Source organism: Hypanus sabinus, chromosome 5 (genome assembly GCF_030144855.1).
Source record: "Hypanus sabinus isolate sHypSab1 chromosome 5, sHypSab1.hap1, whole genome shotgun sequence".
NCBI classification, from domain to species: Eukaryota; Metazoa; Chordata; class Chondrichthyes; order Myliobatiformes; family Dasyatidae; genus Hypanus; species Hypanus sabinus.
Genome location: NC_082710.1, coordinates 95512599 through 95537626, shown reverse-complemented (window position 1 = coordinate 95537626; position 25028 = coordinate 95512599). Strand labels below are relative to the sequence as shown.

At 38.2% G+C, this 25028-nt stretch overlaps 1 protein-coding gene across 1 annotated transcript in view; it reads left to right on the top strand.

Moving 5' to 3' along the window:
• LOC132394768 (low-density lipoprotein receptor-related protein 1-like) overlaps positions 1 to 25028 on the top strand; it is a 1611265-nt gene that overhangs the window by 1346633 nt on the left and 239604 nt on the right. Inside the window, exons 57-59 of the mRNA XM_059971176.1 lie at positions 6407 to 6590; positions 10070 to 10155; positions 10241 to 10360. Of these exons, the coding sequence (XP_059827159.1) occupies positions 6407 to 6590; positions 10070 to 10155; positions 10241 to 10360 (390 nt within the window). The remainder of the gene's footprint in view (positions 1 to 6406; positions 6591 to 10069; positions 10156 to 10240; positions 10361 to 25028) is intronic.

Genomic DNA, 25028 nt, shown 5'->3' with positions numbered 1-25028 from the left:
CGTTTCTTTACCACCCCTTTTTAGCTTGAACTGAGCATCTCACTGGGTCATTTCAGAGTCTTGTATATTTCGAGCCAGGTGAACACTTCAAATTTCCTCCAGAAGGAACATCAGTGAATCAGGTGGATTTTTATGGCAATCTGGTTATGTCAATGTCAGTATTATTAACATTGGGTATTTCTTTGAAGAATACCAATTAAAATTTCAGAGTGCCATAGCATGGTTTGAAATCAGACCTCCGGATTGTATGCACAGTCCTTTAGCGCCTTTGAAGTAATTTCATATGATACAAACTCAAAAGGATGAAAATCTCACGTCGTTCAATTCAAGGGCTGCTGAGGGCTGTTTTGTTCTGCCAGTTTATATTGTAGTTCATTGGAATAAAAAAAAGGCTAAACAGAGAGCTGTAACAGTGGGAGGAGGCTGGAGATAAGCATGATAGGTAAGTGGAAGTTGAATATTTCATCATTGACCTTCCAATGAATTCTGTTTCTCTTGCTTCACAGATGCATCCTGGCATACTGATTCTTCAGTATGTTTTCTTTTTATTTCAAATTTCCAGGTATTATGAAATACCCAAAGCTGGGTTTTAGTGCAATAATTCATTGTACTTCTTTGTAACAAGAAATACTTGCAATAGTTCTTCTTGAAGGATAAATATGATATCCTGTCTGCACCCATGTGTGCGTGTTCGTATTGTGATCCTGTCAGGTGGAAGTTGTCACATAACATTGTCACAGACAGGTTAGAGCTTATAGTCTGGCAATCTGAAATCTCAACTTAAAATGTTGTCTTACAAGTAAGCCATTAGATTTTTGGTATATTATAAAATATATTCTGAATTCCATTCCCTTGGTGAAGTATATTCACCTAGAAAGAATCATATGATAGCACATGTAGTTTCTAAGTAGCTATGTGAATCCTCTGTGTATGAAACATCACAAAGTCATGAGACAAAATGGCATAAAAAACACAATAACACTAGACAATATGGCTGCTTAACCCTGCTTCACTATTCAATAACACTGGCAAATGCAATGTCAGAAAATACTGTTGCACAGTCTTCTAATCATTTAGTTGTTTTAGTATCCTAGAATATTTCTATCTCAACCTTTAATGCATATCATTAGAGTATCCATTGCCTTTTGAAGGGCTTAACTCCAAAGATTTATTATCCTCTCCAACAGTGGTTCCCAAATTTATTTGGTGACTGCCCACTTGGCTCCCTGACCACATCCCCAGTGCTCCATCTCCCTTTCACATAAAAACTGTAAAGAATTTTAATTTATGATGCCCAGTGAAACAACATAGGAACTGTAAATTCAAAGTAGTGACAAATAATTACAAAAATCAATCAAACCTATATAAAGCTGCAAATAAAATTATCTCTTTACTTAATTGCAGTAAAAACAATTTTCACCAACATTATTGCTTCATTGTTTCAGTAGGTTGTATATATATAGGTTGTTCATCTGACATATACTGTATGCACATATATGTGTATATAGGTCAGATGAACAATTTTAGGACATACATTAACAATCCAACTAGTCATTGCTTTTTCACCTTTCACTGAGAAGTATGGGATTATTTTAATAATATTAGCTTCTCAACATTATGCCTAATGTCAGTGAGAAGCAGTCTCAGATCCCCGCGTTCAGTAATTTACAGTCTTTTGTTACTTTAAAAAGAAGTTGTGCAACTGCACTGAAACCGTGCTCCACTAAATGTGATGTTGGAAAGGCAATAAAGGAATCTTGACTTTTTTCCATATTACAGGATAGCATTCATAGATTTCTTTCTGCTTGATAAGATGTTTTGAACCTTGGCTTTAGCTCAAAATCATTTTATAGTGAAGTCATTTCTTCCTCCAACCTTCCTATTAATTCCTCATTGCAACTGTTCAGGAATTGTGTGGACTTTAGATCGAGAGAAGATCCTGACATCTCTTCAACATGTCTTTATGCAGCTCACTCTGCAGGGCACAGAGTAATTGAAGATCATCATCTGGTATTCTTTCTTACTCTTCCAACTCAAGAAGACTTGAAAATTGGAAAAGGTCACAATGGTCAATGTTGCTCTTAACTAGGGTTAACTTGGAGAGAAATGTGGAGTCAACTGATTAGACTTTGATAAGATTCATGTCATTTCCTTGCAAAAGAAGATTGATTTCATTAAACATTGCAAATAATTCTGACAAATAAACAATGCCATGCCTAATATTCTTGTTGATTACTGAATGAAGCATTTGAGTCTTCAATGAATTTTATCACTTGTTCAATAAGCACATCAAAGTTTCTCACGCAGTTTCCTTTTGAGATCCAGCTGACTTCTGTGCAAAAGCAAGTGTTTAGACTGCTCATCATTCTCAATAAAAATCTCTTGAAATAGTTGAGAATTAAGAATATTGAACATGATTTTATATACCACTACAACAATATTTAATGATTTGTGCAGCTGATCACAGTTTTATGTAGTGGCAAGATATTGTCTGTGAATTATACAGTGAATGGTAAATATGTTAGGTACAGCTTTTTTCAAGAAAGTCATAACCCCACAGCGATGTCATGTCATTCACGATGCCCCCTCAGTTGCACAAGCAACAATGCTGGTGAATGGAATGCACTTTTCTTTTAAAAATTGCTCAACAACCTGAAATATTAATTCCACCTTCATATCTGTTTCTATTCCCCCTGGCAAATAACAACTCATGAACCATATTTTAATTTGTAATGAAGTAACCATAACCAAGAAGCAAAGATTTGTTGCCTGACCAAGGTGACTCATCCAACTGCAGATCAAATTCTGTTGTCCTAACTATATTGCACAATGTGTCTTCAACATTGTCAGATATTTCATCTATTTATCAATTTACAGAGTTTATGCTGAGTAGAAAGGCTATAATTATTTGGTCTGGTGACTTATGCAAACCTATGCTTGGAGCCTTTCTTACTGCTGGCGGAATCAGTTCTTCTCCAGTTGCATGAGGCTTTACAGATTTAGCAATAAGCAATCAAATGTTGTATGAAGTGCTGGCAAACATGTTTTGAAGTGTTTTTCATTTCTGAAGGTTTTCATGTAGTGACTGAAAATAAGCTAAGTTCTTGTTTTTATCAGAGTATATTACCTTCAAACGTTCAAGGAGCCTGGATTGTTTCATTGTCTCATTTGAAAAAAACTTCTTCACACAGCAGACACATTGGCTGCTGGTGGTTGCTTTGTGCTGGATAAATCCATATTTAGACAATCAGACCTTAAGATGCAGGAGCAGATATAGGCCATTTGGCCCATCAAGTCTTCGGTTATTCCAGCATGTCTGATTTACTATCCCTCTCAAACCCATTCTACTGCCTTCTCCCCATAACCTTTGATACTCTGATTAATCAAAAATCAAGATTCTGATTAATTAATAACATCCACCATAAATACATCCAATGAACTGGCCTGCACAGCTGTGTGAGGCAAAGAATTCCACAGATTCACCATCATCTGGCTAAAGAGATTTTTCTTCATCTCTATTCCAAATGTACATTCCTCTATTATGAGGTTGTGCCCTTGGGACCAAAACTCCTCCATTATAGGAAACATCCTTTCCACATCCACTCTATCCAGACTTTTCAATATTAAATTGTTTTCAATTAGATCCCTCCTCATTCTTCTAAACTCTTGTGAGTACAGGCCCTGAGCCATCAAACATTTCTCATATATTAACCCTTTCATTCCTGAATTCATTCTTGTGAACTTCCTTTGGACTCTCTCCATCCTTTCTTAGATAAAGGGCCCAAAATTCTCACAATATTCCAAGTGCAGTTGGTTTAACCTTTGCCATCTAAAGTCCCGACATTACATCATTTCAGATACTATCTGTAATATACCGTCTATAATTCTTTTATGTGTAATCTGCTTCTGCTGCTTTCATTATGGATTGATGACAATGATCAATCACCTATTGTTTAAGACCAACCTCAAGCACTGCGATCAATAAAGAGAAAAGTTATGACTTCATCATAGTTCAGGCAAAACCTGGTTCACTGCCTGAAGCTACATAAAATGAGGCAGCAATATCATGGTTGGGCTGTGAGCTAGAGGAATGAGGTCAAGACTTTCAAAAGGGCAGACTCTGAACTTTACTCCATTTGAATGCATACTCAAATTCACTGGAATTGAATCATTGAGTGACTAGAGTATGGGAATCATACTAGCAAACACTGTACTACAGTAGTGAATGGCAGTAATGCATGGGCCAGGCCCACAAATGACACAATTTCTTCAGTCCAGGTTTCTCATGATGTGCCACATACAGAAGTGTGACATTGCTTTTCAACAGCTATAGTGTTCTTTGAGCAAGGTCTAAAAGATCAATGGATTACCAAGAGATCAGGTGATTAGGCGATCATTGTAATAATGTGCAAGGCACTGAGGATCAAATGCTTTTAATAACGTATTCAGTTCTTAAGTTAAGCCTGTAATCCTTCAGCCCCCACTCCTTGCTACCAGTTCTCCCTTTACTATAATAGCCCACTTAGAAACATCCAACGGCCCTAGTGGGGGGGGGGGGCAATATTGCCCACTTTCAAAACCACTGCTCTGCACAAAAATATCATCCTTATCCTGAAACTGTTCCCAAATTCTTGAACTTCTTTCTGAAGAAAAAACATATTCTGCTGGGAGTACCACTGTAAATCCTTCTCAATGTTGTCTCTGCCTCTATAAAAGTTACACTTCAGGAATATGAGGGCACAGAAAGTGAAACCAATAAGACATAAGAGCAGAATTAGGCTACTCAGCACATCAAGTTACTTCACCATTCCATGGTGATTGATCTATTATCCCTCTCAACCCTGTTCTGCTGTCTCTAACCATAACCTTTGATGGCCAGACAAACCAAGAAGCTATCAACCTCTGCTTTGAATATACTTAATATCCTGGCCTCCACAGCTGTCTGTGGCAATGAATTGCACAATGAATTTCACCATTGTCTAAGAAAAGAAATTCCTTTTCCTCTCTGTTCTAAATGGACATCCACCTATTATGAAGTTGTGCCCTCTGGTCCAAGACTCACCTGCTACAGGAAACATCCTCACCAACCCACTCAGTCGAGACCTTTCAATATTCAATAGATTTCAATGAGATCTCCTCTCTTTCTTCTAAACTCCAAAGAATACAGGCTCAGAGCCATCATTCGTTTCTCATAAGTTAACCCATTCATTCTCAGAATCTTTCTCATGAATCTCCCCCGGACCCTCTCCAATGTTATGTCTTTTAGACAAGGGGCCCAAAACTGCTCACAATACTCCATGTGGTCTGACCAATGCCTTATAAAGCTTCAGCATTACATCCTTGCTTTTGTATTCTAGTCCTCTTGAAATGAACGCTAACATTACAGTTGTCTTCCTTTCCACAGACTCGATCCACAAGTTAACCATTAAGAAATCCTTTGCCACTCTGATTTTTGAATTTTCTCCCCATTTAGAAAATTGTCTATGCTTCATTCTTTACACCAAAGTGCATGACCATACACTTCCCTACATTACATTGCATTTGCCACTTCTTTGCCCATTCTTCCAATCTGTCCAAGCCCTCCTCCAGACTCCCTGCTTGCTCAACACTACCTGCCCCTCCACCTATCTTTGTATTGTCTACAGACTTGGCCACAGAACAATAAGACACAAAGTCCTGCTAATACTGGGTTGCAGAGTTGAAGAACATGAGATCAATGATACATTGTCTTCTCCTGGTCATCCCTAGACAACAGCCCTCAGAAAGGTCTGATAAAAAGGACTGAACAGCTTGGAAAAGCAAAATGGACAATGATGAGGGGTGGGAAGGGAAAACAGCGATAAACCATTATGCAGAATAATTAAAGATAAGTATGCATAGTTGAGTATGTTTTTGTTTAAACTATCTTTTATCTACATCTAATTTTAATTTCTTCGGAGCCAATATCTTCGCTATCTTTACTTGTTTGCTCATTTGACCAACTATGTGGCTGGTTTGGTAAAACAATAACAGTACACAAGACAAGCATTCTGCTTTGCACAAGAAATTGGCTCATAGTTTCTTAGCCATAGACTTAAGAACCTATTTTTGGAAGTTGCACTAAATTTCTCTGGATTAAAATGTATGGAATGATCCATCTTCTGTATTTAAATATTTAGGTTTGTTTTATCTCTATTAAATAGGTGCAGTCTTATTATTCACAATATGATTTGCTTGAATCGTTTAAGTGCTTACTTAATAGATAAATCTTATTTCCTAGAAGTAGCAATGTTCAAAGTCTCTTATTCTGAATAATTTTATATAGATTATATTTTAACTGACAGTAATACAGTAAATAGATTACAAGTGCTGGTCTTCAAAGGAATTGCTGATGATGGTAATTTTGTTAATGATTTGTATTTTTCAGTGCAAGTGCTGGCCTGGATTCAGATTGAAAGATGATGGCAAAACCTGTATTGACATTGATGAATGTGCAACCAGCTTTCCCTGTAGCCAGCAATGCATCAATACTTATGGAACCTACAAGTGTTTGTGTGCTGAAGGTTATGAAATACGAGCAGATAATCCCAATAGCTGCAAAGTTTTATCAGGTATGATTTTCTATTTATTCCCCCCCCTGCATTAAAGTCTATGGAGACTCACAAGAGATGTAAGGTATGAAATATGATATAAAGGAAGCAAAGCCCAGTGAACTGAAAATGCATTGTATTAAATTAGCATCTTGCACATTAACACTTTGTTAAAGGTTCATTAATGAAATATGGGTTGTAAAAGGAGCTAGTGTTAATGTTCCACAGTGCAATTCCAATCTATAAATTCACTCATTGAAAAACATGTTGTGATTTTGCTGTGGTCTTTCATGATGGAGATCCTGAACATTATTCCAATAATTTTCATTTCAGTCAGGACTTTGATTGGGGAAAATAATGAGTTTTCAGAGATGTGTCTCAAAATGCTTAATAGAGTTAAGAAGGTGGTAAGCATAAGTATATTAATTTTCTCATTGTGATTGTGTACAATAATTCAAATAGAGTTTTCAGAGAGCATTTGAAAACATGGTCTTTGTCTCACATAAAATGTAATTTTTACAACCTTCTCTGAGGAATTCCATTGAATCTGCTGAATAATATAAAAGAAAACTGTTCTAACTTATAACTTTAAGCATGGAATGAAGAGCAGTAGAGAAATGCTTCTAGGTGTATGACTGTTGTGTTACATTTAGTATTATATAACTTATGAGTAGATTACCCTTTTATGTCACAACAGTGAAAGTAAAACATTTATTTTAACCAGTTTATTATTTGCCGTGTTTGTTAAATTAAATTTATGCACTATGAGCCTGCAATTCTATATGAGCTTAAGAAATGACAACAGGAAGGTGGGGTCACAAGACTATTCAAACCAACTCCACATTCAATTAAATCATGGTTGAAAATTTGCATTAGCACTTCCTGTATAGTCCCCAATTCTCTTTTATCTGATCTGGATCCTGATATCCTGTACTTTTCAATAATTCAATGACTGAGCATCCACATTTTCTGAAGTGGAGAATTTGAAGTATCCATCATGTTCTGAGTGAAGTAATCTCTCATCATCTCATTCCTAATTGTTTTGTTCAAATACTGAGTTTTGGAAATAGTTTTTTTTTTGCTGCCTGTGCTAAACAAGTGCCAAAACTATTGCTGTTCACTATACTCTCTTCCCACTTTTGGCTTGATTGAAGATCACTGGAATTCAAAATTGAGGTAAATGTGCATATGATGTAGCAACCAAGGACAAATTTCTACTCATAACCTTCATTCTACTTCTCTAACAAGGGATTTTATTGCACCACCCACTGCACAAAGCCATCCAATGAGATGATTTTTATACTTCAACAACATAGGTCTTTCCACTTTATCTTTTTTCATAAGGCTATACTGTCATCTTCATAATCAATCTTATGACATACACATGAATTTCTGGAGGAACTCAGCAGGATAGTCGGCATCTATGGAGGGAATTGAACAGTATGGCCTACAGGCCAAGACCCTTCATCAAGATGCCTGATAAAGATGTATAGACTCCTGATTTATGGCACCACAGAGTTCTGATAAAGGTCTCTGTCTGAAATTTCAGCTGTTCATTTCCCACCATTGATGCTGCCTGAGCTACTGAGTTCCTCCAGCAATTTGTGAGTGTTGCTCAAGTCCTCCAGTATCTACAGAATCTCATGTCAATATTGTGAACATTTTTTACACTCTCCATAAGGTATGTTAAGTCTCATTTTTTTAGGTAGGAAGAGAAGTTTGCACACAGTAGGTAGGGACATGTTCGGCACGGCTTTGTGGGCTGAAGGACCTGTATTGTGCTGTAGGTTTTCTATGTTACATGTGGGATCTCAACAAACCAGAAATACTTCATTATTTTGATATTGCAAACTTCTGATCATGAAGGCTAGCAAAATATTTTCCTTTCTAATTATTTTCTGAAATTGATTATTTCTGTAACTTACCAGTGTGTAGGGATATTTACACCCAGGCTTCAGAGCAACAGGTACCAGCTTTGAATCTGACAGCTCTTTACCTGAATTCCACCTATGCTGGGTTGAGTGTCGAGCTAGCAACATGGCCTCGTAAAACAGACAAATGCTAAAGGAACAGCAAGATTGCCACCTGATGCGTCTGAAGGCGCAGGGAGAAGCTTTTCTGTGATATACAATACATCAAAATCTTTCTGAATTCTGTTCACTAGTCAATGGCATATAAATAAATAGATGGTAATTAATCTGTAAAATTATTTCCTATTACTTCCAACTGTGTTGCTAATTCTACACTACTCCATATTGTAACCTACTTCTTGTACAATAAATTATCTCATCTACATTCTTTGTTGGCTCCATACTCTATGTTCTCTTCACAGCTTACTTTCCCAACCATCAGTAGGCTGATATTGTTTCTTGGATAAAACCAAATTAGAAATTTAGTATTTTGAAAACATTACCTTCTGTGCTGCGGAGTATTTCAGGGAAAATATCATATATAATAAATGAAACTGAATTATCAATTTAGCCTATGAATCCTGGAATTAAAATGAATTCATGGGTCCAGCTAGCCCAGTGAAGTAACTGAAATATGAATAGAGTGCAGGGAAGCAGAGATGGAAGAAAAGAAAACGGTTACATGTTTAAGATAATACATATTATCATGTTGTTTGGAACATACCTGAATGTTACATTTATTCTGATGCCTATAACATAGATCTAATCATAGGAAGGAACGGAGCAAAACAAAACAGTTAACAATTCTGAAGTTCTGTGTCAAGTAAAAAAGCTGCATTCCTCGCAGTGAGGAATGTTAATATGCATAAATATTATAATGAATACTTGAAGATGATTCCAGAAATGTTTTTCAATGACATTAAAATATATATCTTTCCTGAACTATTAAGACATTTGGAATAAATTCCATGACAGATTAATAGAGATGAAAAATATAATAAGCTTCTTTGAAGAATTAATGATTCATAAAAGCTGACTCTAAACAATGGGAGAGAGCTGATAAATAGATCACTTTCATAGGAATTATGTTGGATCACCAACAAGACAGGAGCATTACCTTCTGTGGTACACAGTTTTGCAGTTTACTGTGAAATCTGAGGAACCTGCAATACAAATTATAATTAGTAATATTTTTGGCTTAACGTTTCTTACATCCTCGTGTTTTATTTCGAATATGTTTGAGACTATAGTTAAATTAATTAACAGTAGCGAGGATTCTCAAAAGAATGAAATTAGATAATTGAAAATGAACATATGTATCAATCAATAACAAGGAAATTAATTCCAATCCATGCGTTCTGATTGTCAATATTTTCTCTTTTTTTTAGCTTTGGTTTATTCATAGAGGAAAGGTTAGGATTTGAAGGAGTGTATTAAAGAAAACGCATTGTAAGGATTATCCAAAGTAAATAAACAAATTCAAATCAGAATTAGGAGAAATATTTTTGTAAAGAACACAAATATTAAATCCACTTTATGTCTATTAAAATTGCATGCCTTAGTGAAGTCTCTTTTTTGTATTTTGTTCAGATGAGGAACCATTTTTAATTTTTGCTGACCGACACGAAATACGAAAAATGAGTATAGATGGATTTAACTACACATTATTGAAGCAGGTAAAGGATCTATTATAGTATTGTTTGTTCCTGGCATTTTAAATGTTCAAACACAAGTCCAATGTTTCTTTTTCTTACTTTACAGGGGTTGAATAATGTTCATGCCATAGATTTTGATTATGGGGACCAATGTATTTATTGGGCAGATATCACCACTCAAGGCAGCACGATATCAAGGATCCATCTGAATGGAAGCAATTCTGAGGTAGGAGGACTTGCATTAGGAACATGAATGTGGAATACTTCAGAATTTAAGTATTTGATAGCCCAAATATGTAAGTAAGTTCACAAGGTTATGCGTTTCAATTAAATGGAATATTTCAAAGTTTCTTCTTCAACACTGTCAAGCTTCTATGTGGAGAACCACTAGAAATCTCCTATCAGATGTTCAGCACACTTTCAACTTCCGTGTCAAAACAATACTACATTGACCTCCCAGACTGAAACTGAATGCACCTTTGAGTCGATTGGCAGTTCCAGATTATATAGAGCTGTTCATATGTTGCATCTGGTCTTTTAGCTTTATTTCCATTACAGCTGGTGCACAAGTCCTGATCACTTGAACAGATTTGGTGATCTTCAGTAAAAAGATAATTTGATAAAAATATATCTTGTTTTACTTTATTTAATTTTATATTTGCCCTTCTAAGATTTATTTGCAGTCGTTTAATGTGTCTTTACATTTATTCTGTATTAAGTTTGGTTTTTTTTTAATACTTATTTTTAATTGAACTGAGTCTAGTACTGTGGGTGATCTGCTCTCTGAGGACTTGATGCTTTTAATGGCATGCTGAGTCTGGTAAGAGTGTCATGAAATGGAGGCATTTAATACAGTGGATCTCAAGAAGATGTGAAGTCTTGTTTTCTTCTGTGTAGAAATCTCCTCAGGTCTGAGGATGACTTGCTTCTAGTTCTAAGAATTCTAATGTGGCGAATAAGGTCAATGTGGGAATTGCAAATGATTCCACAGATGGGGTAGGAGGTGGATGCTAGAGTAGATAGATGGGTAGGGTTTGTGTTCTAATGCACAATGTCTGCTACTCAGTTGAGGTTTGTGTATGTCCCTGATGCATGGCCTCCAGGTTCTTAAAGCCATCTCTAGTTAGAGAAGTGTGAGGAATAATTGGTGATGCTGTGCTTCTTTAATAAACACATGTTTCTTTTTACTGTATGCTTGGTAATCTCCTTCAGTCTGTTTTGTGAATGCAAGTGATGCGTCCAGCCTAATATAGCCAAACAACAGCGATTCGGGCTTTAGTGTCAGCAATGTTGAGTTGGAAGATGATGTTTGTTTATCACACCAGTGAATTTAGAGGATTTTATGCAGACATAACCCAAAAGGATGCAAACACAAAGCATTGGCCAGGTCAAACGCAATCTAGTCCATTATACACCTGCCTATCATTAAAAAAAAGACCTCATAAAACTTTAAAAACTAGAATCATTGTCACATGCTGATATCTGAAACATCCAAACTGATTCCTTTGTTAAATTGGTTCTCAGTGGGGCACAGAAGGTGGTTGAAGTACTTGGTAGTTAGCCTGAACCAAGTTTACACCTGAATTATTAACATTGTTACATTATGGATACTCCATTAAACCTACAATTCTACACACAGTGCATTGCAGAACAATTTTTTTAAATTATGCTTAAGAGTTCTAGGAAGATAAGTGTTATAACAAATGATTGTCCAAACTGTCTCGCTTATGTAAGACAATTTTGTGGTTTATATGACTTCAGGTCTCATTTGTTTCATTATGTAAAACTTACAGAAGTGTTTTAAGTGGAAACACTATAAAAGTCCAAGTCTACCTCAATATTCTATTACATTTCTTCAGTGGTTTGATCGAGGCACAATTGCGCAAGTGTGTGGATGTCAGCCAGTTTGAACAGCGAGAAGAGTTTAAAAGGAGACACTTATTTCTTCAGTGGTTTGATCAAGGCACAACTGCGCAAGCATGTGGATGTCATCCAGTTAGAACAGTGAGAAGAGTTTAAAAGGAGACAGCTATATAGAGCAGGCATAAGAGGAATGGGTGATGGAGTAGAGGGAGACAGAGTAGGAGTGCTTTGGTTCGACATGGCTTCGGCGATAGTGGGCCGAGGTGAGGTGAAGAATACAGACAGTAAGTATGTGTGTGAGGCCAGTGTTCTGTGCTCAGTTAAGACTCCTGGATGGCTACAGTGCAGCAGGTGTGTCAAACTGCAGCTCCTTAGGGAAACTGGAGATGCAGCTCGATGAATTTCGTCTGGTCTGGGAGAGTGAGGAGGTGATAGAGAAGAGCTACAGGCAGGTAGTCACACTGAGGCCTTGGGAGACAGATAAGTGGGTGACAGTCAGGAGAGGAAGGGCAGGAGTCAGATGCTAGAGAATACCCCTGTGGCTATCCCATTAACAATAAGTACTCCTGCTTGAGTACTGATGGGGGGTGGGGGATGGCCTACTTGCGGGAAGCAACTCTGTAGCTCTGGCACAGAGTCTAGCCCTGTGGGTCAGACAGGTAGGGAAAGGAAAAAGATGGCAGCAGTGATAGGGAACTCTATAGTTACAGGGTCAGACAGGCAATTCTGTAGATGCAGGAAAGAAACACAGATGGTAGTTTGCCTCCCAGGTGCCAGGGTCCAGGATGGCTCTGATAGCATCCACGATTTTCTGAAGTGGGAAGGAGAACAGCCAGAGGTCTTGGTACATACTGGTGCCAATGACATAGGTATATTAAGTAAGTAAGGAGGCATGGGAACCAAGGGAACATTGCTTTGTGGATCCAGAATTGGCTTGCCCACAGACAGCAAAGAGCGGTTGTAGACTCGAGGAAATCTGCAGATGCTGGAAATTCAAGCAACACACACAAAATGCTGGTGGAACACAGCAGGTCAGGCAGCATCTATAGGGAGAAGTGCAGTTGATGTTTTGGGCCGAGACGTCAACAGCGCTTCTCCTTATAGATGCTGCCTGACCTGCTGCATTCCACCAGCATTTTGTGAGTGGTTGTAGACAGGTCACATCCTGCATGGAGACCGGTGACCAGTGGTGTGCCTCAGGGATCTGTTCTGGGACCCCAACTCTTAGTGATTTTTATAAATGTTCTGGATGAGGGAATGGAGGGATGTGTTAGTAAATTTCCTGATGACACAAAGGTTGGAGGAGTTGTCGATAGTGTGGAGGGATGGATAGTGTTGATAGTGTTACAGTGGGACATTGATAGGATGCAAAACTAGCCTTAGAAGTGGCAGATGGAGTTCAAACCAGATAAGTGTGAGGTGGTTCATTTTGGTAGGGCAAATATGATGGCAGAATATAATATTAATGGTAAGACTCTTAGCAGTGTAGAGGATCAGAGGGATCTTGGGGTCCGAGTCCATAGGACACTCAAAGTTGCTGCACAGGTTGACTCTGTGGTTAAAAAGGCATAAGGTGCATTGGCCTTCATCAGTCATAGGAGCAGAGAGTTAATGTTGCAGCTATCTCGGAGCCTGATCAGACCTCAACTTGGGATACTGTGCTCAGTTCTGATCGTCTCACTACTGGAAGGATGTGGAAACCATAGAAAGGATGCTGAAGAGATTTACCAGGATGTTGCCTGGATTGGGGAACATGCCTTATGAAAATAGGTTGAGTGAACTCGGCCTTTACTCCTTGGAGAGACAGAGGATGAGAGGTAACCTGTTAGAGGTGTATAAGATGATGAGAGGCATTGATCGTGTGGATAGTCAGAGGCTTTTTCCCAGGGTTGAAATGGCTAGCACGAGAGGGCACAGTTCTAAGATGCTTGGAAGTGGATACAGAGGAGATGTCAGGAGTAAGTTTTTTATGCAAAGAGTGGTGAGTGTGTGGAATGGGCTGCTGGTGACGGCGACAGTGGTGGAAGTGGGTATGATAGGGTCTTTTAAGGGACTTCTTGTTATGTACATGGTGCTGAGAAAATTAGAGAGCAATGGGTAACCCTAGGTAATTACTAAGGTAAGGACAAGTTGGGCAAAGCTTTGTGGGCTGAAGGACCTGTATTGTGCTGTAGGTTTCTTTGTGTATGATCTAATACTTTAACAATAAATCCTCAATGAGCAACAAGGGAACAGAGTTTATTCAGAGCCTGTGGCATACCCAGAATAGTATGTTTTAGTAGAGGTAGTATATCACTCACTGAATGTGTAAGGATCTAGGTTCTCTCAGACTACAGAGGTCCAAAGTGAAAATGTTATGATTATAGTGAATGGAAATAAAAATATAGAGTGTGTCTGTGCAAATGTGGGTTTACTGCCAGCCACCTCACAACTTTCTGATGTTTTTATTTTGGTGTTAGTGTTGGTGCTGGGTACAACTCATCTTCAATTTTCCTATTACTTGACCCCTATTAATATTGATGTAAGCAAGATCACCATGTATATCTGAGCATATTCCAACACAATAGCTCATATCCATCAAAATATTTTATTTCTATTGCATCTTAAAACAGTTTTTGTTCAAGTACTGAGCGAAAAGTCAAATTAATGCTTTGGGTATAAGATATTTTCTCCACACTGACATAAAATTTTACATTTTTTATGTACAGGTACAAATTGAAAGACATATTCCAACAGATCCTATCATAATTTTAAATAGCAATTTATCTAAACAAATCTGAATCCAATAAAAACATGAAAGATCACACAAAAAGATAAAGAAAAAGTCTTTTGACTTGTCACCTTCGGTTTCCTGGTGCATCATACAGCCAACAAAAATATCTTCTACCCATGGTGATCTGATTCCTTCCATCAGCAAATTTCATCAACCAAAAAATGTAATTCTGACAGAATCTCTGTGATTTTAAACATTATCATCAGTGCAAACTTAAGCTGTTCACTTTTACAATCATCTTAGTAGAAGAAAACAATCATCTCAATCTTCATCTGTAACATTAGTGGCAGATTAATGCTTGCAGGTGACAGAAAGTTAGGTGGAAAACATTTTTTGCATTTGCTACCTGTTGGCTTTCAAAGTGATTTAAAGTCTATACCCAATGGCTTTCTTTAAACAAAGTTTCCTGGAAAAAAACATAAACAGCACTGCTGGTAACAACAGACTGATGGATAGAATATTACAGTACAATTGAATCAATCTGTCACCTGGTGATAATAAGATTAGGCTGCCCATAGTATTGTTACGTATTCAGGCAACAATAAATATATGAGTTATGGCAAGGGTTTTTGTAACAAACAACACGTTTATTAAACACTGAAAACAAACCCCCCAAAAGTAAACAAACACTAACGTAACCGGAAACAGCTGCTGTGCGGCAGCTTAAACAGTTCTTAAAGCGATGCAGCTCAAACAGTTCTTAAAGCCATGTTGCAAAAACATTTCTTAATGTGGTATTGCCAAAAGTTCAATATGCTCACAGTCCATTTAAAAGGAGAGACTTTATAAGATGATTTAAATTCTCTTTCACGTCGCTTTGCTTCGATCCCCGACGTCGAACTTTTCCCACGAAGAATTTACAAAACGAAATGGCTTAAAGGCACTGACCTTTCCTTTATCACACTGTCCTCAATCTTCTGCTATCCCGCAGAGATTAACATGAGAACAGTCAACGAATTCCTTTCAAATAAGGATTAAATGGGGTCGAACCCGTTTCACCGTCGAAATAGATTCTCCTCAATCTTTAATTCCCAAACTCTGATCTTCACGCTCCACTGATTTCTGAACTAGCAGTAATGTAAAGGAACTGCTGGCAATGACCTTTTAATCTTTAGGCATTAGATAAAACTTCATCTTTCAACTAAACTGCGTCATCACATTAAATCACGCAGTGGCATGAAGTCAACATGGCAAATCCAGCCACGCACTGCCCCTCCTCATAGGGTGGGGACTTCCTTTAATAACCATAAAAAAAACCTGTCACATGATCTCTACTGGTGGGAAAATGACATCTCTCCACCATCACAAGACCATCACCTCAAGTCCAGTATAGCTTCAACCCCACTCACATGACAAGGGTACCACTGTCATGTGTCATGACTACGTAACACCTCCCTCCAAAAAAAACATTTTTGGTCTGACAAGAACAAAAATTTTTAACAATTGCTTACAGCAAAAACAAATGTATAAATTTTATTACATACATAATATACAATACCATCATATAACAGCTTATAACTCACAATACAGTAGGAGTGTTACAATTGAGAAAAACCACTCCATAAAAAAAATTGCATTGTACATTCAACATCAGCATCAGCATCAGCATCAGCAACCACATTATCTTTACCTTTAATATGAGTTATCACAATATTGTACTCTTGTAACATCAAACTCTAATTTAATAATCTTCTGTTTTTGTTTTTCATCTTTCTCAGAAAAACTAACGGATTATGATCAGTGTAAACAATAAGTGGTTTTTGAGTTGTACCAACATATACCTCAAAATATTCCAAAGCTAAAACAAGAGATAACAATTCTTTCTCTATTGTTGAATAGTTTCTTTGATGCTTATTAAATTTCTTAGAAAAGTAAGCTACTGGATGATCAACCGCATCACCCTCATTCTTTTGCATTAATACTGCTCCTGCAGCCTCATCACAAGCATCCACAGCCAATGAAAAAGGTTTTTCAAAGTCAGGTGCCTTAGGCACAGGTTGTTGACATATCATTATTTTCAATTTTTCAAATGCTTCTTGACAAGGCACTGTCCACACAAACTTCACATTCTTCTGCAGAAAGTTGGTTAATGGAAAGGCAACATTAGCAAAATTCTTACAAAATTTTCGATAATATCCTACCATTCCCAAAAATCTTCTGAGAGTTTTTTTCCCTGTTGGAGTCGGAATTTCTAAAATTGCCCAAACTTTTGCCTGAACAGGAGCTACCTTACCTTTACCCACAACATAACCAAGGTAAGTCACAGTGGCATGTCTAAATTCACTCTTAGCTAAATTAATAGTTAAGTTAGCTTTTGAAAGCCTTTGAAACAATTTCTCCACCGCAATAATGTGTGCTTCCCAAATATTATTTCCTGTCACTAAATCATCAATATAAGCATCAGTATCTTTCAATCCCTGAATCACAGAGTTAATCATCCTGTGGAAAGTACCTGGGGCATTCTTCATCCCAAATGGAAGAACATTATACTCATATAACCCAGATGGAGTTACAAATGCAGAAATCTCTCTACCTCTGTTCGTTAATGGAACACACCAATACCCTTTCAATAAATCAATCTTTGTAAGGAACTTTGCTTTTCTAACTTTATCTACACAATCATCTACTCTAGAAATTGGATATGCATCTGTTTTCGTTACAGCATTCACCTTCCTATAGTCCGTACAAAACCTAATACTACCATCTGGTTTTGGCACCATAACACATGGTGAACTCCAATTCGAGTTAGAATGTCTAATAATATTATTCTCTAACATATATTCAATTTCTTTCTATGTTCATCCTATATGGATGTTGTTTGATAGGTTTGGCATCTCCAACATCTACATCATGTGAAGCTATAGTAGTCCTTCTCAGAACATCTGGAAACAACTCCTTATATTTAAAAATTAATTCCTTCATCTGTTGTTTCTGCCCTAGCTGTAAATGTGCTAATTTCTCATCAATATTTTCCAGAATGGTTGAATTTGGTAACCTAACAGAAACAATGTTGGATTTAGAATGAAAGTCAGATGAATCATCTATCATGTTCCTAGTTAATTCAAACTCATTCTCACTAACCACAACAGTCACAGTATCAGATTGTTTCTCAAAATATGGTTTTATCATATTTATATGACAAAGTTGTGTTGACCTACGATCTGGAGTTTTTATCACGTAATCCACATCATTGATTTTAGACACAATTTCATAAGGACCATGAAATCTAGCTTGTAAAGGATTTGTTTGCACTGGAAAAAGAACCAACACCTTATCTCCAGGCTTAAACATCCTCATCCTAGCTTCTTTATCATACCAAGTCTTCATTTTCTCCTGAGCCAACTTTAAATTTTCCTTGGCGAAGCTACAAGCTTTATGTAACCTATCCTTGAATTTCAACACATAGTCCAACAAATTAGTGTGTAATTCCTTACTAATCCACTGTTCTTTCAATAAAGCTAAAGGTCCTCTAACTCTATGCCCAAACACAAGTTCAAATGGACTAAAACCTAAAGATTCCTGTACTGATTCCCTTACTGCAAATTAAAGTAAGTTTATACCCTCATCCCAGTCACTTTCATTTTCCACACAATACGTCCTAATCATATTCTTGAGGGTAGAATGAAACCTCTCCAAGGCACCTTGCAACTCTCGATGGTACGCAGACAAAGTGATTTGCTTAGCTCCCAATTTATAAACTATCTGTTGAAACAATCCAGACATAAAATTACTGCCTTGATCAGTTTGTATTTCCTTAGGTAATCCAAAATAAGTAAAGAATTTTATAAGGGCCTTTGTCACAGTTTTAGCTTTTACATTCCTAAGTGGTATTGCCTCTGGAAACCTAGACAAAGTACACATGATAGTCAACAAATACTGATAACCAGTTTTTGTCTTTGGTAATGGACCAACACAATCTACAATAACTTTAGAAAACAGTTCACCAAATGCTGGAATAGGTTGTAATGGAGCTACTGGTGTAACCTGATTTGGTTTACCCACAATTTGACAAGTATGGCACGTTTTACAAAACATCGCCACATCTTTTCTTAGACCAGGCCAGTAAAAATGTTTTAAAATCTTGTCCACAGTTTTCCTTACCCCTTGATGTCCACCTAAAGGCATACTATGAGCTAAAGTCAAAATCGCATTTTGATAAACTTTTGGTACAACTACCTGGTAAACAACATTCCAATCCTCACTTGCAGGAATTGTAGGTGATCTCCACTTCCTCATCAGCACTCCTTTTTCCAAGTAATATCCTACTGGCACCTTCTCAATGTCACTACCTAGTGAAGCTTGTTCTCTTAATTTTATAATCTCAGGGTCTCTATTCTGCTCTGCTATCATCTCTTTCCGAGACACAGATAAATCTTCATAGTCAGACTTCCTCCAAGAATCTTGTTCAAACAACGAAGATAAGTAAGTCTCTGACACATCCTCAAAACTCAAATCCTGAGTTGAACAGTCCTAAGTAACAACCTCATTCTGCTCATCAATCTTTTTAGCCATAGCTCTAGTCACAACACAGGAAGAATCTCTGCTAGAATTCAACTCTGGTTCCTCTGACTCCATTGTCAAATGCACTTCAGGAAAAACTTGTCCACCTGCCAAGTTATTACCTAATAATAAAGAAATACCCTTCACAGGTGAGCTATGCTGTAATCCTACTTTAACAAACCCTGACTTTAAATTTACTTTATGTAAATGTACAGGCATAAAATCACTCCCAACACCTCTTATGTAATTTAGCTCAGCAGTATCAGACTCTTCATTAAACTTCAATACACTGTCTAACATCAGTGATTGAGAAGCACCAGTATCCCTAAGGATTTTTATTGGCACCAGAGTAGATCCTTCTTTCAAGGATACAAACCCTTCAGTTATAAAATGATCATATCCCTTTTTAACTTTGTCAGACTCTAACAAAACCTCATTTGTGTTTATCAATCCCTGTAACTTTACAGGTGCTTCAGTATGTTGCACACAAGCATCTGGAACTGCTTCCTTCTCTTTCTTTTTCAATCTGAAACAGTTAGCTATTACATGGCCAGGCTTCTTACAATAGTTACAAATAAGACCAAACTGTCTTTCCTTCACAGGCTTTCCTTCCTCCTTACCTTTCTCATTAACTTCTGATTTAACTTCTGATTTACCTTGAGTCTCCATGTTATTTTCCCCTCTTAAAATTTCTGCCCTGAGGACATTTATTCTTATGGATTAAAACATTCTCATCAGCTGATCTAGCAAAGTCCTGCAATGTATCAGTATCCCTCTCATTTAAGTAGGTCCTTACTTCAATAGGGATGCTTCTTTTAAATTCCTCCATTAAAATCAGCTCTCTCAATGTATCATAGTCCCCATTTACATTTTTAGAAGAAACCCATCTCTCAAAACACATAGCTTTATCATAGGCAAATTCCACGTAAGTTTTTTCCACAGACTTTTTCAAACTTCTGAATCTCTCCCTATAAGCTTCTGGGACTAATTCGTATGAGTTTAGGATATGCATTTTCACAGCAGCATAATCAAGTGCTTGTGCAGCAGTTAAAGCTGTGTAAACTTGTTGTGCTTTACCTTTAATTACACTCTGTAACAACACTGACCATTTATCTTTCGGCCACTCTAACATCCGAGCAATAGTTTCAAAATGTTGAAAATATCTTTCCACTTCTGTTTCACTAAATGGAGGGACCAATTTAATTTCTTGACTAGCAACAAACGGTTTTTTAGAACCAGAAGACTGATTCCCAGACCTTAATTCCTCCATTGCATATGCAAATTCTCTCTGCTTTTGATTCGCCTCCAATTTACAATGCTCCAATTCTGCTTTACTTTGTTCCAACCTCATTTGTTCGATTTGCAACTGCATCTCCAGATTACTTATTGGAAACGACCCTAAAATCGATTCATCAAAAACACTCGAATCCACATAGTGTGACGCGATTTTTCTCTGTATTACTGCCTTCGATGTAGTCGTCAAAATACCTTTAAGTTGCAATCTACGAGCTATCTCAGGTACCTCAGTTTTCGTCACCTTCGCTAACAGCTCTGCATCTGGCGAAACCAGAAACTCATCAATATTCATTGTTGCCAAAAAACACTCACAAGCCAATCAAACAAAAGAATCGAGTATTCCCCTTTTCCAAAACACTGATTCAAACGCTAGCAAGCATTTAAACCCAAACGATCCAATCCGGACGCAGCCCCCATATTTATGTTACGTATTCAGGCAACAACAAATATATGAGTTACAGCAAGGGTTTTTGTAACAAACAACACATTTATTAAACACTGAAAACAAACCCCCCAAAAGTAAACAAACACTAACATAACCGGAAATCAGCTGCTGTGCGGCATCTTAAACAGTTCTTAAAGTGATGCAGCTCAAACAGTTCTTAAAGCGATGTTGCAAAAACAGTTCTTTAAAGTAGTATTGCCAAAAGATAGATATGCTCACAGTCCATTTAAAAGGAGAGACTTTATAAGACAATTTAAATTCTCTTTCACGTCACTTTGCTTCGATCCCCGACGTCTAACTTTTCCCAGGAAGAATTTATGAAACAAAATGGCTTAAAGGTACTGACCTTTCCTTTATCACACTGTCCTCAACCTTCTGCTATCCCGCAGAGATTAACACGAGAACAGTCAACGAATTCCTTTCAAATAAGGATTAAATCGGGTCGAACCCGTTTCACCGTCGAAATAGATTCTCCTCGATCTTTAACTCCCGAACTCCGATCTTCACTTTCCACTGATTTCTGAACTAGCAGTATTGTAAAGAAACTACTGGCAATGACCTTTTAAACTTTAGGCATTAGATAAAACTTCATCTTTCAACTAAACTGCGTCATCACATTAAATCACGCAGTGGCATGAAGTCAACATGGCAAATCCAGCCACGAATTGCCCCTCCTCACAGGGTGGGGTCTTCCTTTCATAACCTGTAAAAAAAAACCTCACATGATCTCTACTGGTGGGAAAATGACATCACTCCACCATCATAAGACCATTACCTCAAGTCCAGTATAGCTTCAACCCCAGCCACTGTCATGTGTCACAAATACGTAACAGTATTCCATAATAACACTGAACCACAAAAATCAGGAAAGGAGCAAGAGAAGGGATAAGGGTTTAGGTCTCTAGTAAGGAAGATCTGTGCATGTTGCATGGGTTCTGAAGGAGTTTGTCTCTTGTAAATATTCTGAAAATAAACACACCTCCACCTAACTCATCTCGCCCTAGCTCATCTCTGTTTCACGTAGACATGCACGGGAAACTAACTCTGGTTTCCTGCACAGGTAAGTATTAAAATTTCCAGAATATGTTATCACCATGCAGTTAAAGGAATCCAACAATTTGGTTAACTCACGGTAATCAGATTCAGATATATTTGTCACATGTGCATCAGAACATACAGTGAAATGAGTTATTTGTATTAACAACCAATATACCCAAGGATGTGCTGGGGCAGCCCACAATTTCCAGCACCAATATAAAATGCCCATAATAGTCAACACAACACAATGCAACTCAACCTACAACACAGAACAATGCATGCAACAACAGCAACAAGACGACGACAGCAAAACAAGTCAATTTCTCACCAAGGCAAAGGCCTTCAACCCCAGGATCAGCTGCTTCTGAGTCTCCAGTCCTGCCCTGGGACCCAAAACTCACAGTTATTTGATTTCCGGCCCAAGATCTCTGGCTCGGATTTGTCATCTAACTTTGGACTTTGACATTTGGTTTTGCCCTTTGGACTTCCCCTACCTACTCCAAGATTCTCCAGTCAAGGACTTGATCTTCAAGCTTCAATACCAGGACTCGCTAATCATCTGTTTGACCTTCAGGGCTCACCCACCCCAACCTCCAGGATTGTTAGATTAAGATTGTGGAGTGCCTTGGACCTCGACTTCCGGATTCGCAAGGAACTCTGGTCCCAGTGGCCTGTTCACCATTCCTCTTGACTCTGCCTGTACAGATCTCCAACTTGGAATTCTGGTCTCCTCGGCACCTGCCAATCTGGATCATGGACCTTTGATCTGGGCTATGAAGGCAGTCTTCTGCCCCTGGTTCTTCATTCTCCCTCATTCCTAACCTGATCCCTAACTCCCTACACAACTGTTTGTCCATTCGTCCCCCCCATCCCTTCCCACCAATCTCCCTCCTGGCACTTATCCTTGTAAGCAGAACAAGTGCTACACCTGCCCTTACACTTCCTCCCTCACCACCATTCAGGGCCCCAGACAGGCGACACTTCACCTGTGAGTCGGCTGGTGTGGTATACTGCACCCAGTGCTCCAGGTGTGGCCTTTTATCTATTGGTGAGACCCGACGCAGACCAGTAGACCATTTTGCTGAACACCTACGCTCTGTCTGCTAGAGAAAGCAGAATCTCCTGGTGGCCACACATTTTAATTCCACGTCCCATTCCCATTCAGATATGTCTATCCATGGCCTCCTCTACTGTCACACTCAGATAAAGCCACACTCAGATTGGAGGAACAACACCTTATATACCGGCTGGGTAGCCTCCAACCTGACTTCTCTAACTTCCGTTAATGCCCCTCCTCCCCTTCTTATCCCATCCCTGACATATTTAGTTATTTTTCCCCCTCCCCTTTTTTTCTTTCTCTCTTTGCCCATCACTCTGCCTGTTCTCCATCTCCCTCTGGTGCTCCCCTCCCCCTTTCTTTCTCCCTAGACCTCCCGTCCCATGAACCTTTCCCTTCTCCAGCTCTGTACTCCTTTTGCCAATCACCTTTCCAGCTTTCATCTTCACCCCCCCCCTCCTACTTTCAAATCTCTTACTATCTTTCCTTTCAGTTAGTCCTGACGAAGAATCTCGGCCTGAAACGTCGACAGAGCTTCTTCCTATCGATGCTGCCTGGCTTGCTGTGTTCCACCAACATTTTGTGTGTGTTGACCTAACTCCCCATACTATCCTCAAAACTATCACTATGAACGTAAATACAAACTGAGTCCGTGTCATGACATTCACAGATGTGTAATTGCCTGTTTTCTCTGTAAACAATACCACTTGCCTGCAGTTATAAAGCTCTGAACCACCTAATCTCTTTTTCCCAACTGGCTCAATCATTTGGTGGCAGTTTCCCAGGCATTATCCTGGTGGGGTGTGGGGGCAAGAAGGCTACTGCATAGGATCAAAATAGGCTGGAGAGGGTTGTTATCTTCTTAAGTTTCATCATGGGCACTAGCATCATAGTATCCAGGACACCTTCAAGGAGCAATGCCTCAAAAGGGCAATGTCTATCATTAAGGACCCCCATCACCCAGATAATGCCTTGTTCTCATTGCTGCCATCAGGAAGGAGATGCAAAGCCTGAAGGCACATACTCATTGATTCAGGAACGGTTTCTTCCCCCATCTTCCAATTTCTGAATTGACATTGAACCCATGAATGCCACCTCACTGCTTTGTTACTTCTATTTTTTGCACTACTTATTTAACTTAACTACTAAATATATATACTTAACTGTAATTCACAGTTTTTCTTTATTATTATGTATTGCATTGTACTGCTCCTGCAAAGACAACAAATTTCATGGCATATGCCAGTGATATTAAACTTAATTCTGATTCTGATCACCTACCAAAAGGCTCATGACAGTAATGCCAAACAGTCGATTATTAGTACAGGTCAGGATCAGAACCACTATTTTATCTGACATGAAACTTGTTGTTTTGCAGTAGCAATACATTGTAAAGTCATAGAATTGCTATAAGTTACAAAACAAACAAATAAATACAGTAAATAGTGCAAAATGAAAGGAATGATGAGGAAGTGCTCTAACAAGGCATTACGAGGTAGTGTTGTGTTCCGCCAGGGCAATGTGCAACAGCATTCAGGCTGGAGTCTGTGCTGATCCCCCCCCTCCAGTATTCGCTTGGCAGAAGACAAGCTGTAATGTGTCAACTGCAGAATTCTGCAGCATACGTAGACTTGGCCTGGACTTCTTTTGCATGGCTGTATTTTACTGATATCTTACCTATCTTCTATGTGCTGTGTTTGCTTTGTGCTGTGTGTGACTTTTGGTAATACGTTTTGCATCATGGCTCCGGAGTAATGTTGTCTTATTTGGCTGTTTTCATGTATCGTTGAGCGACAATTAAACTTGAATTAAGTGAGTTCTTGAACCATTCAGAAATCTGATGATGATGGGAAAGGAACAGTTCCTAAACCAATGAGTGTGGGTGTTCATGCTTCTTTACAGCTTCCCTGATGGCTCAATGA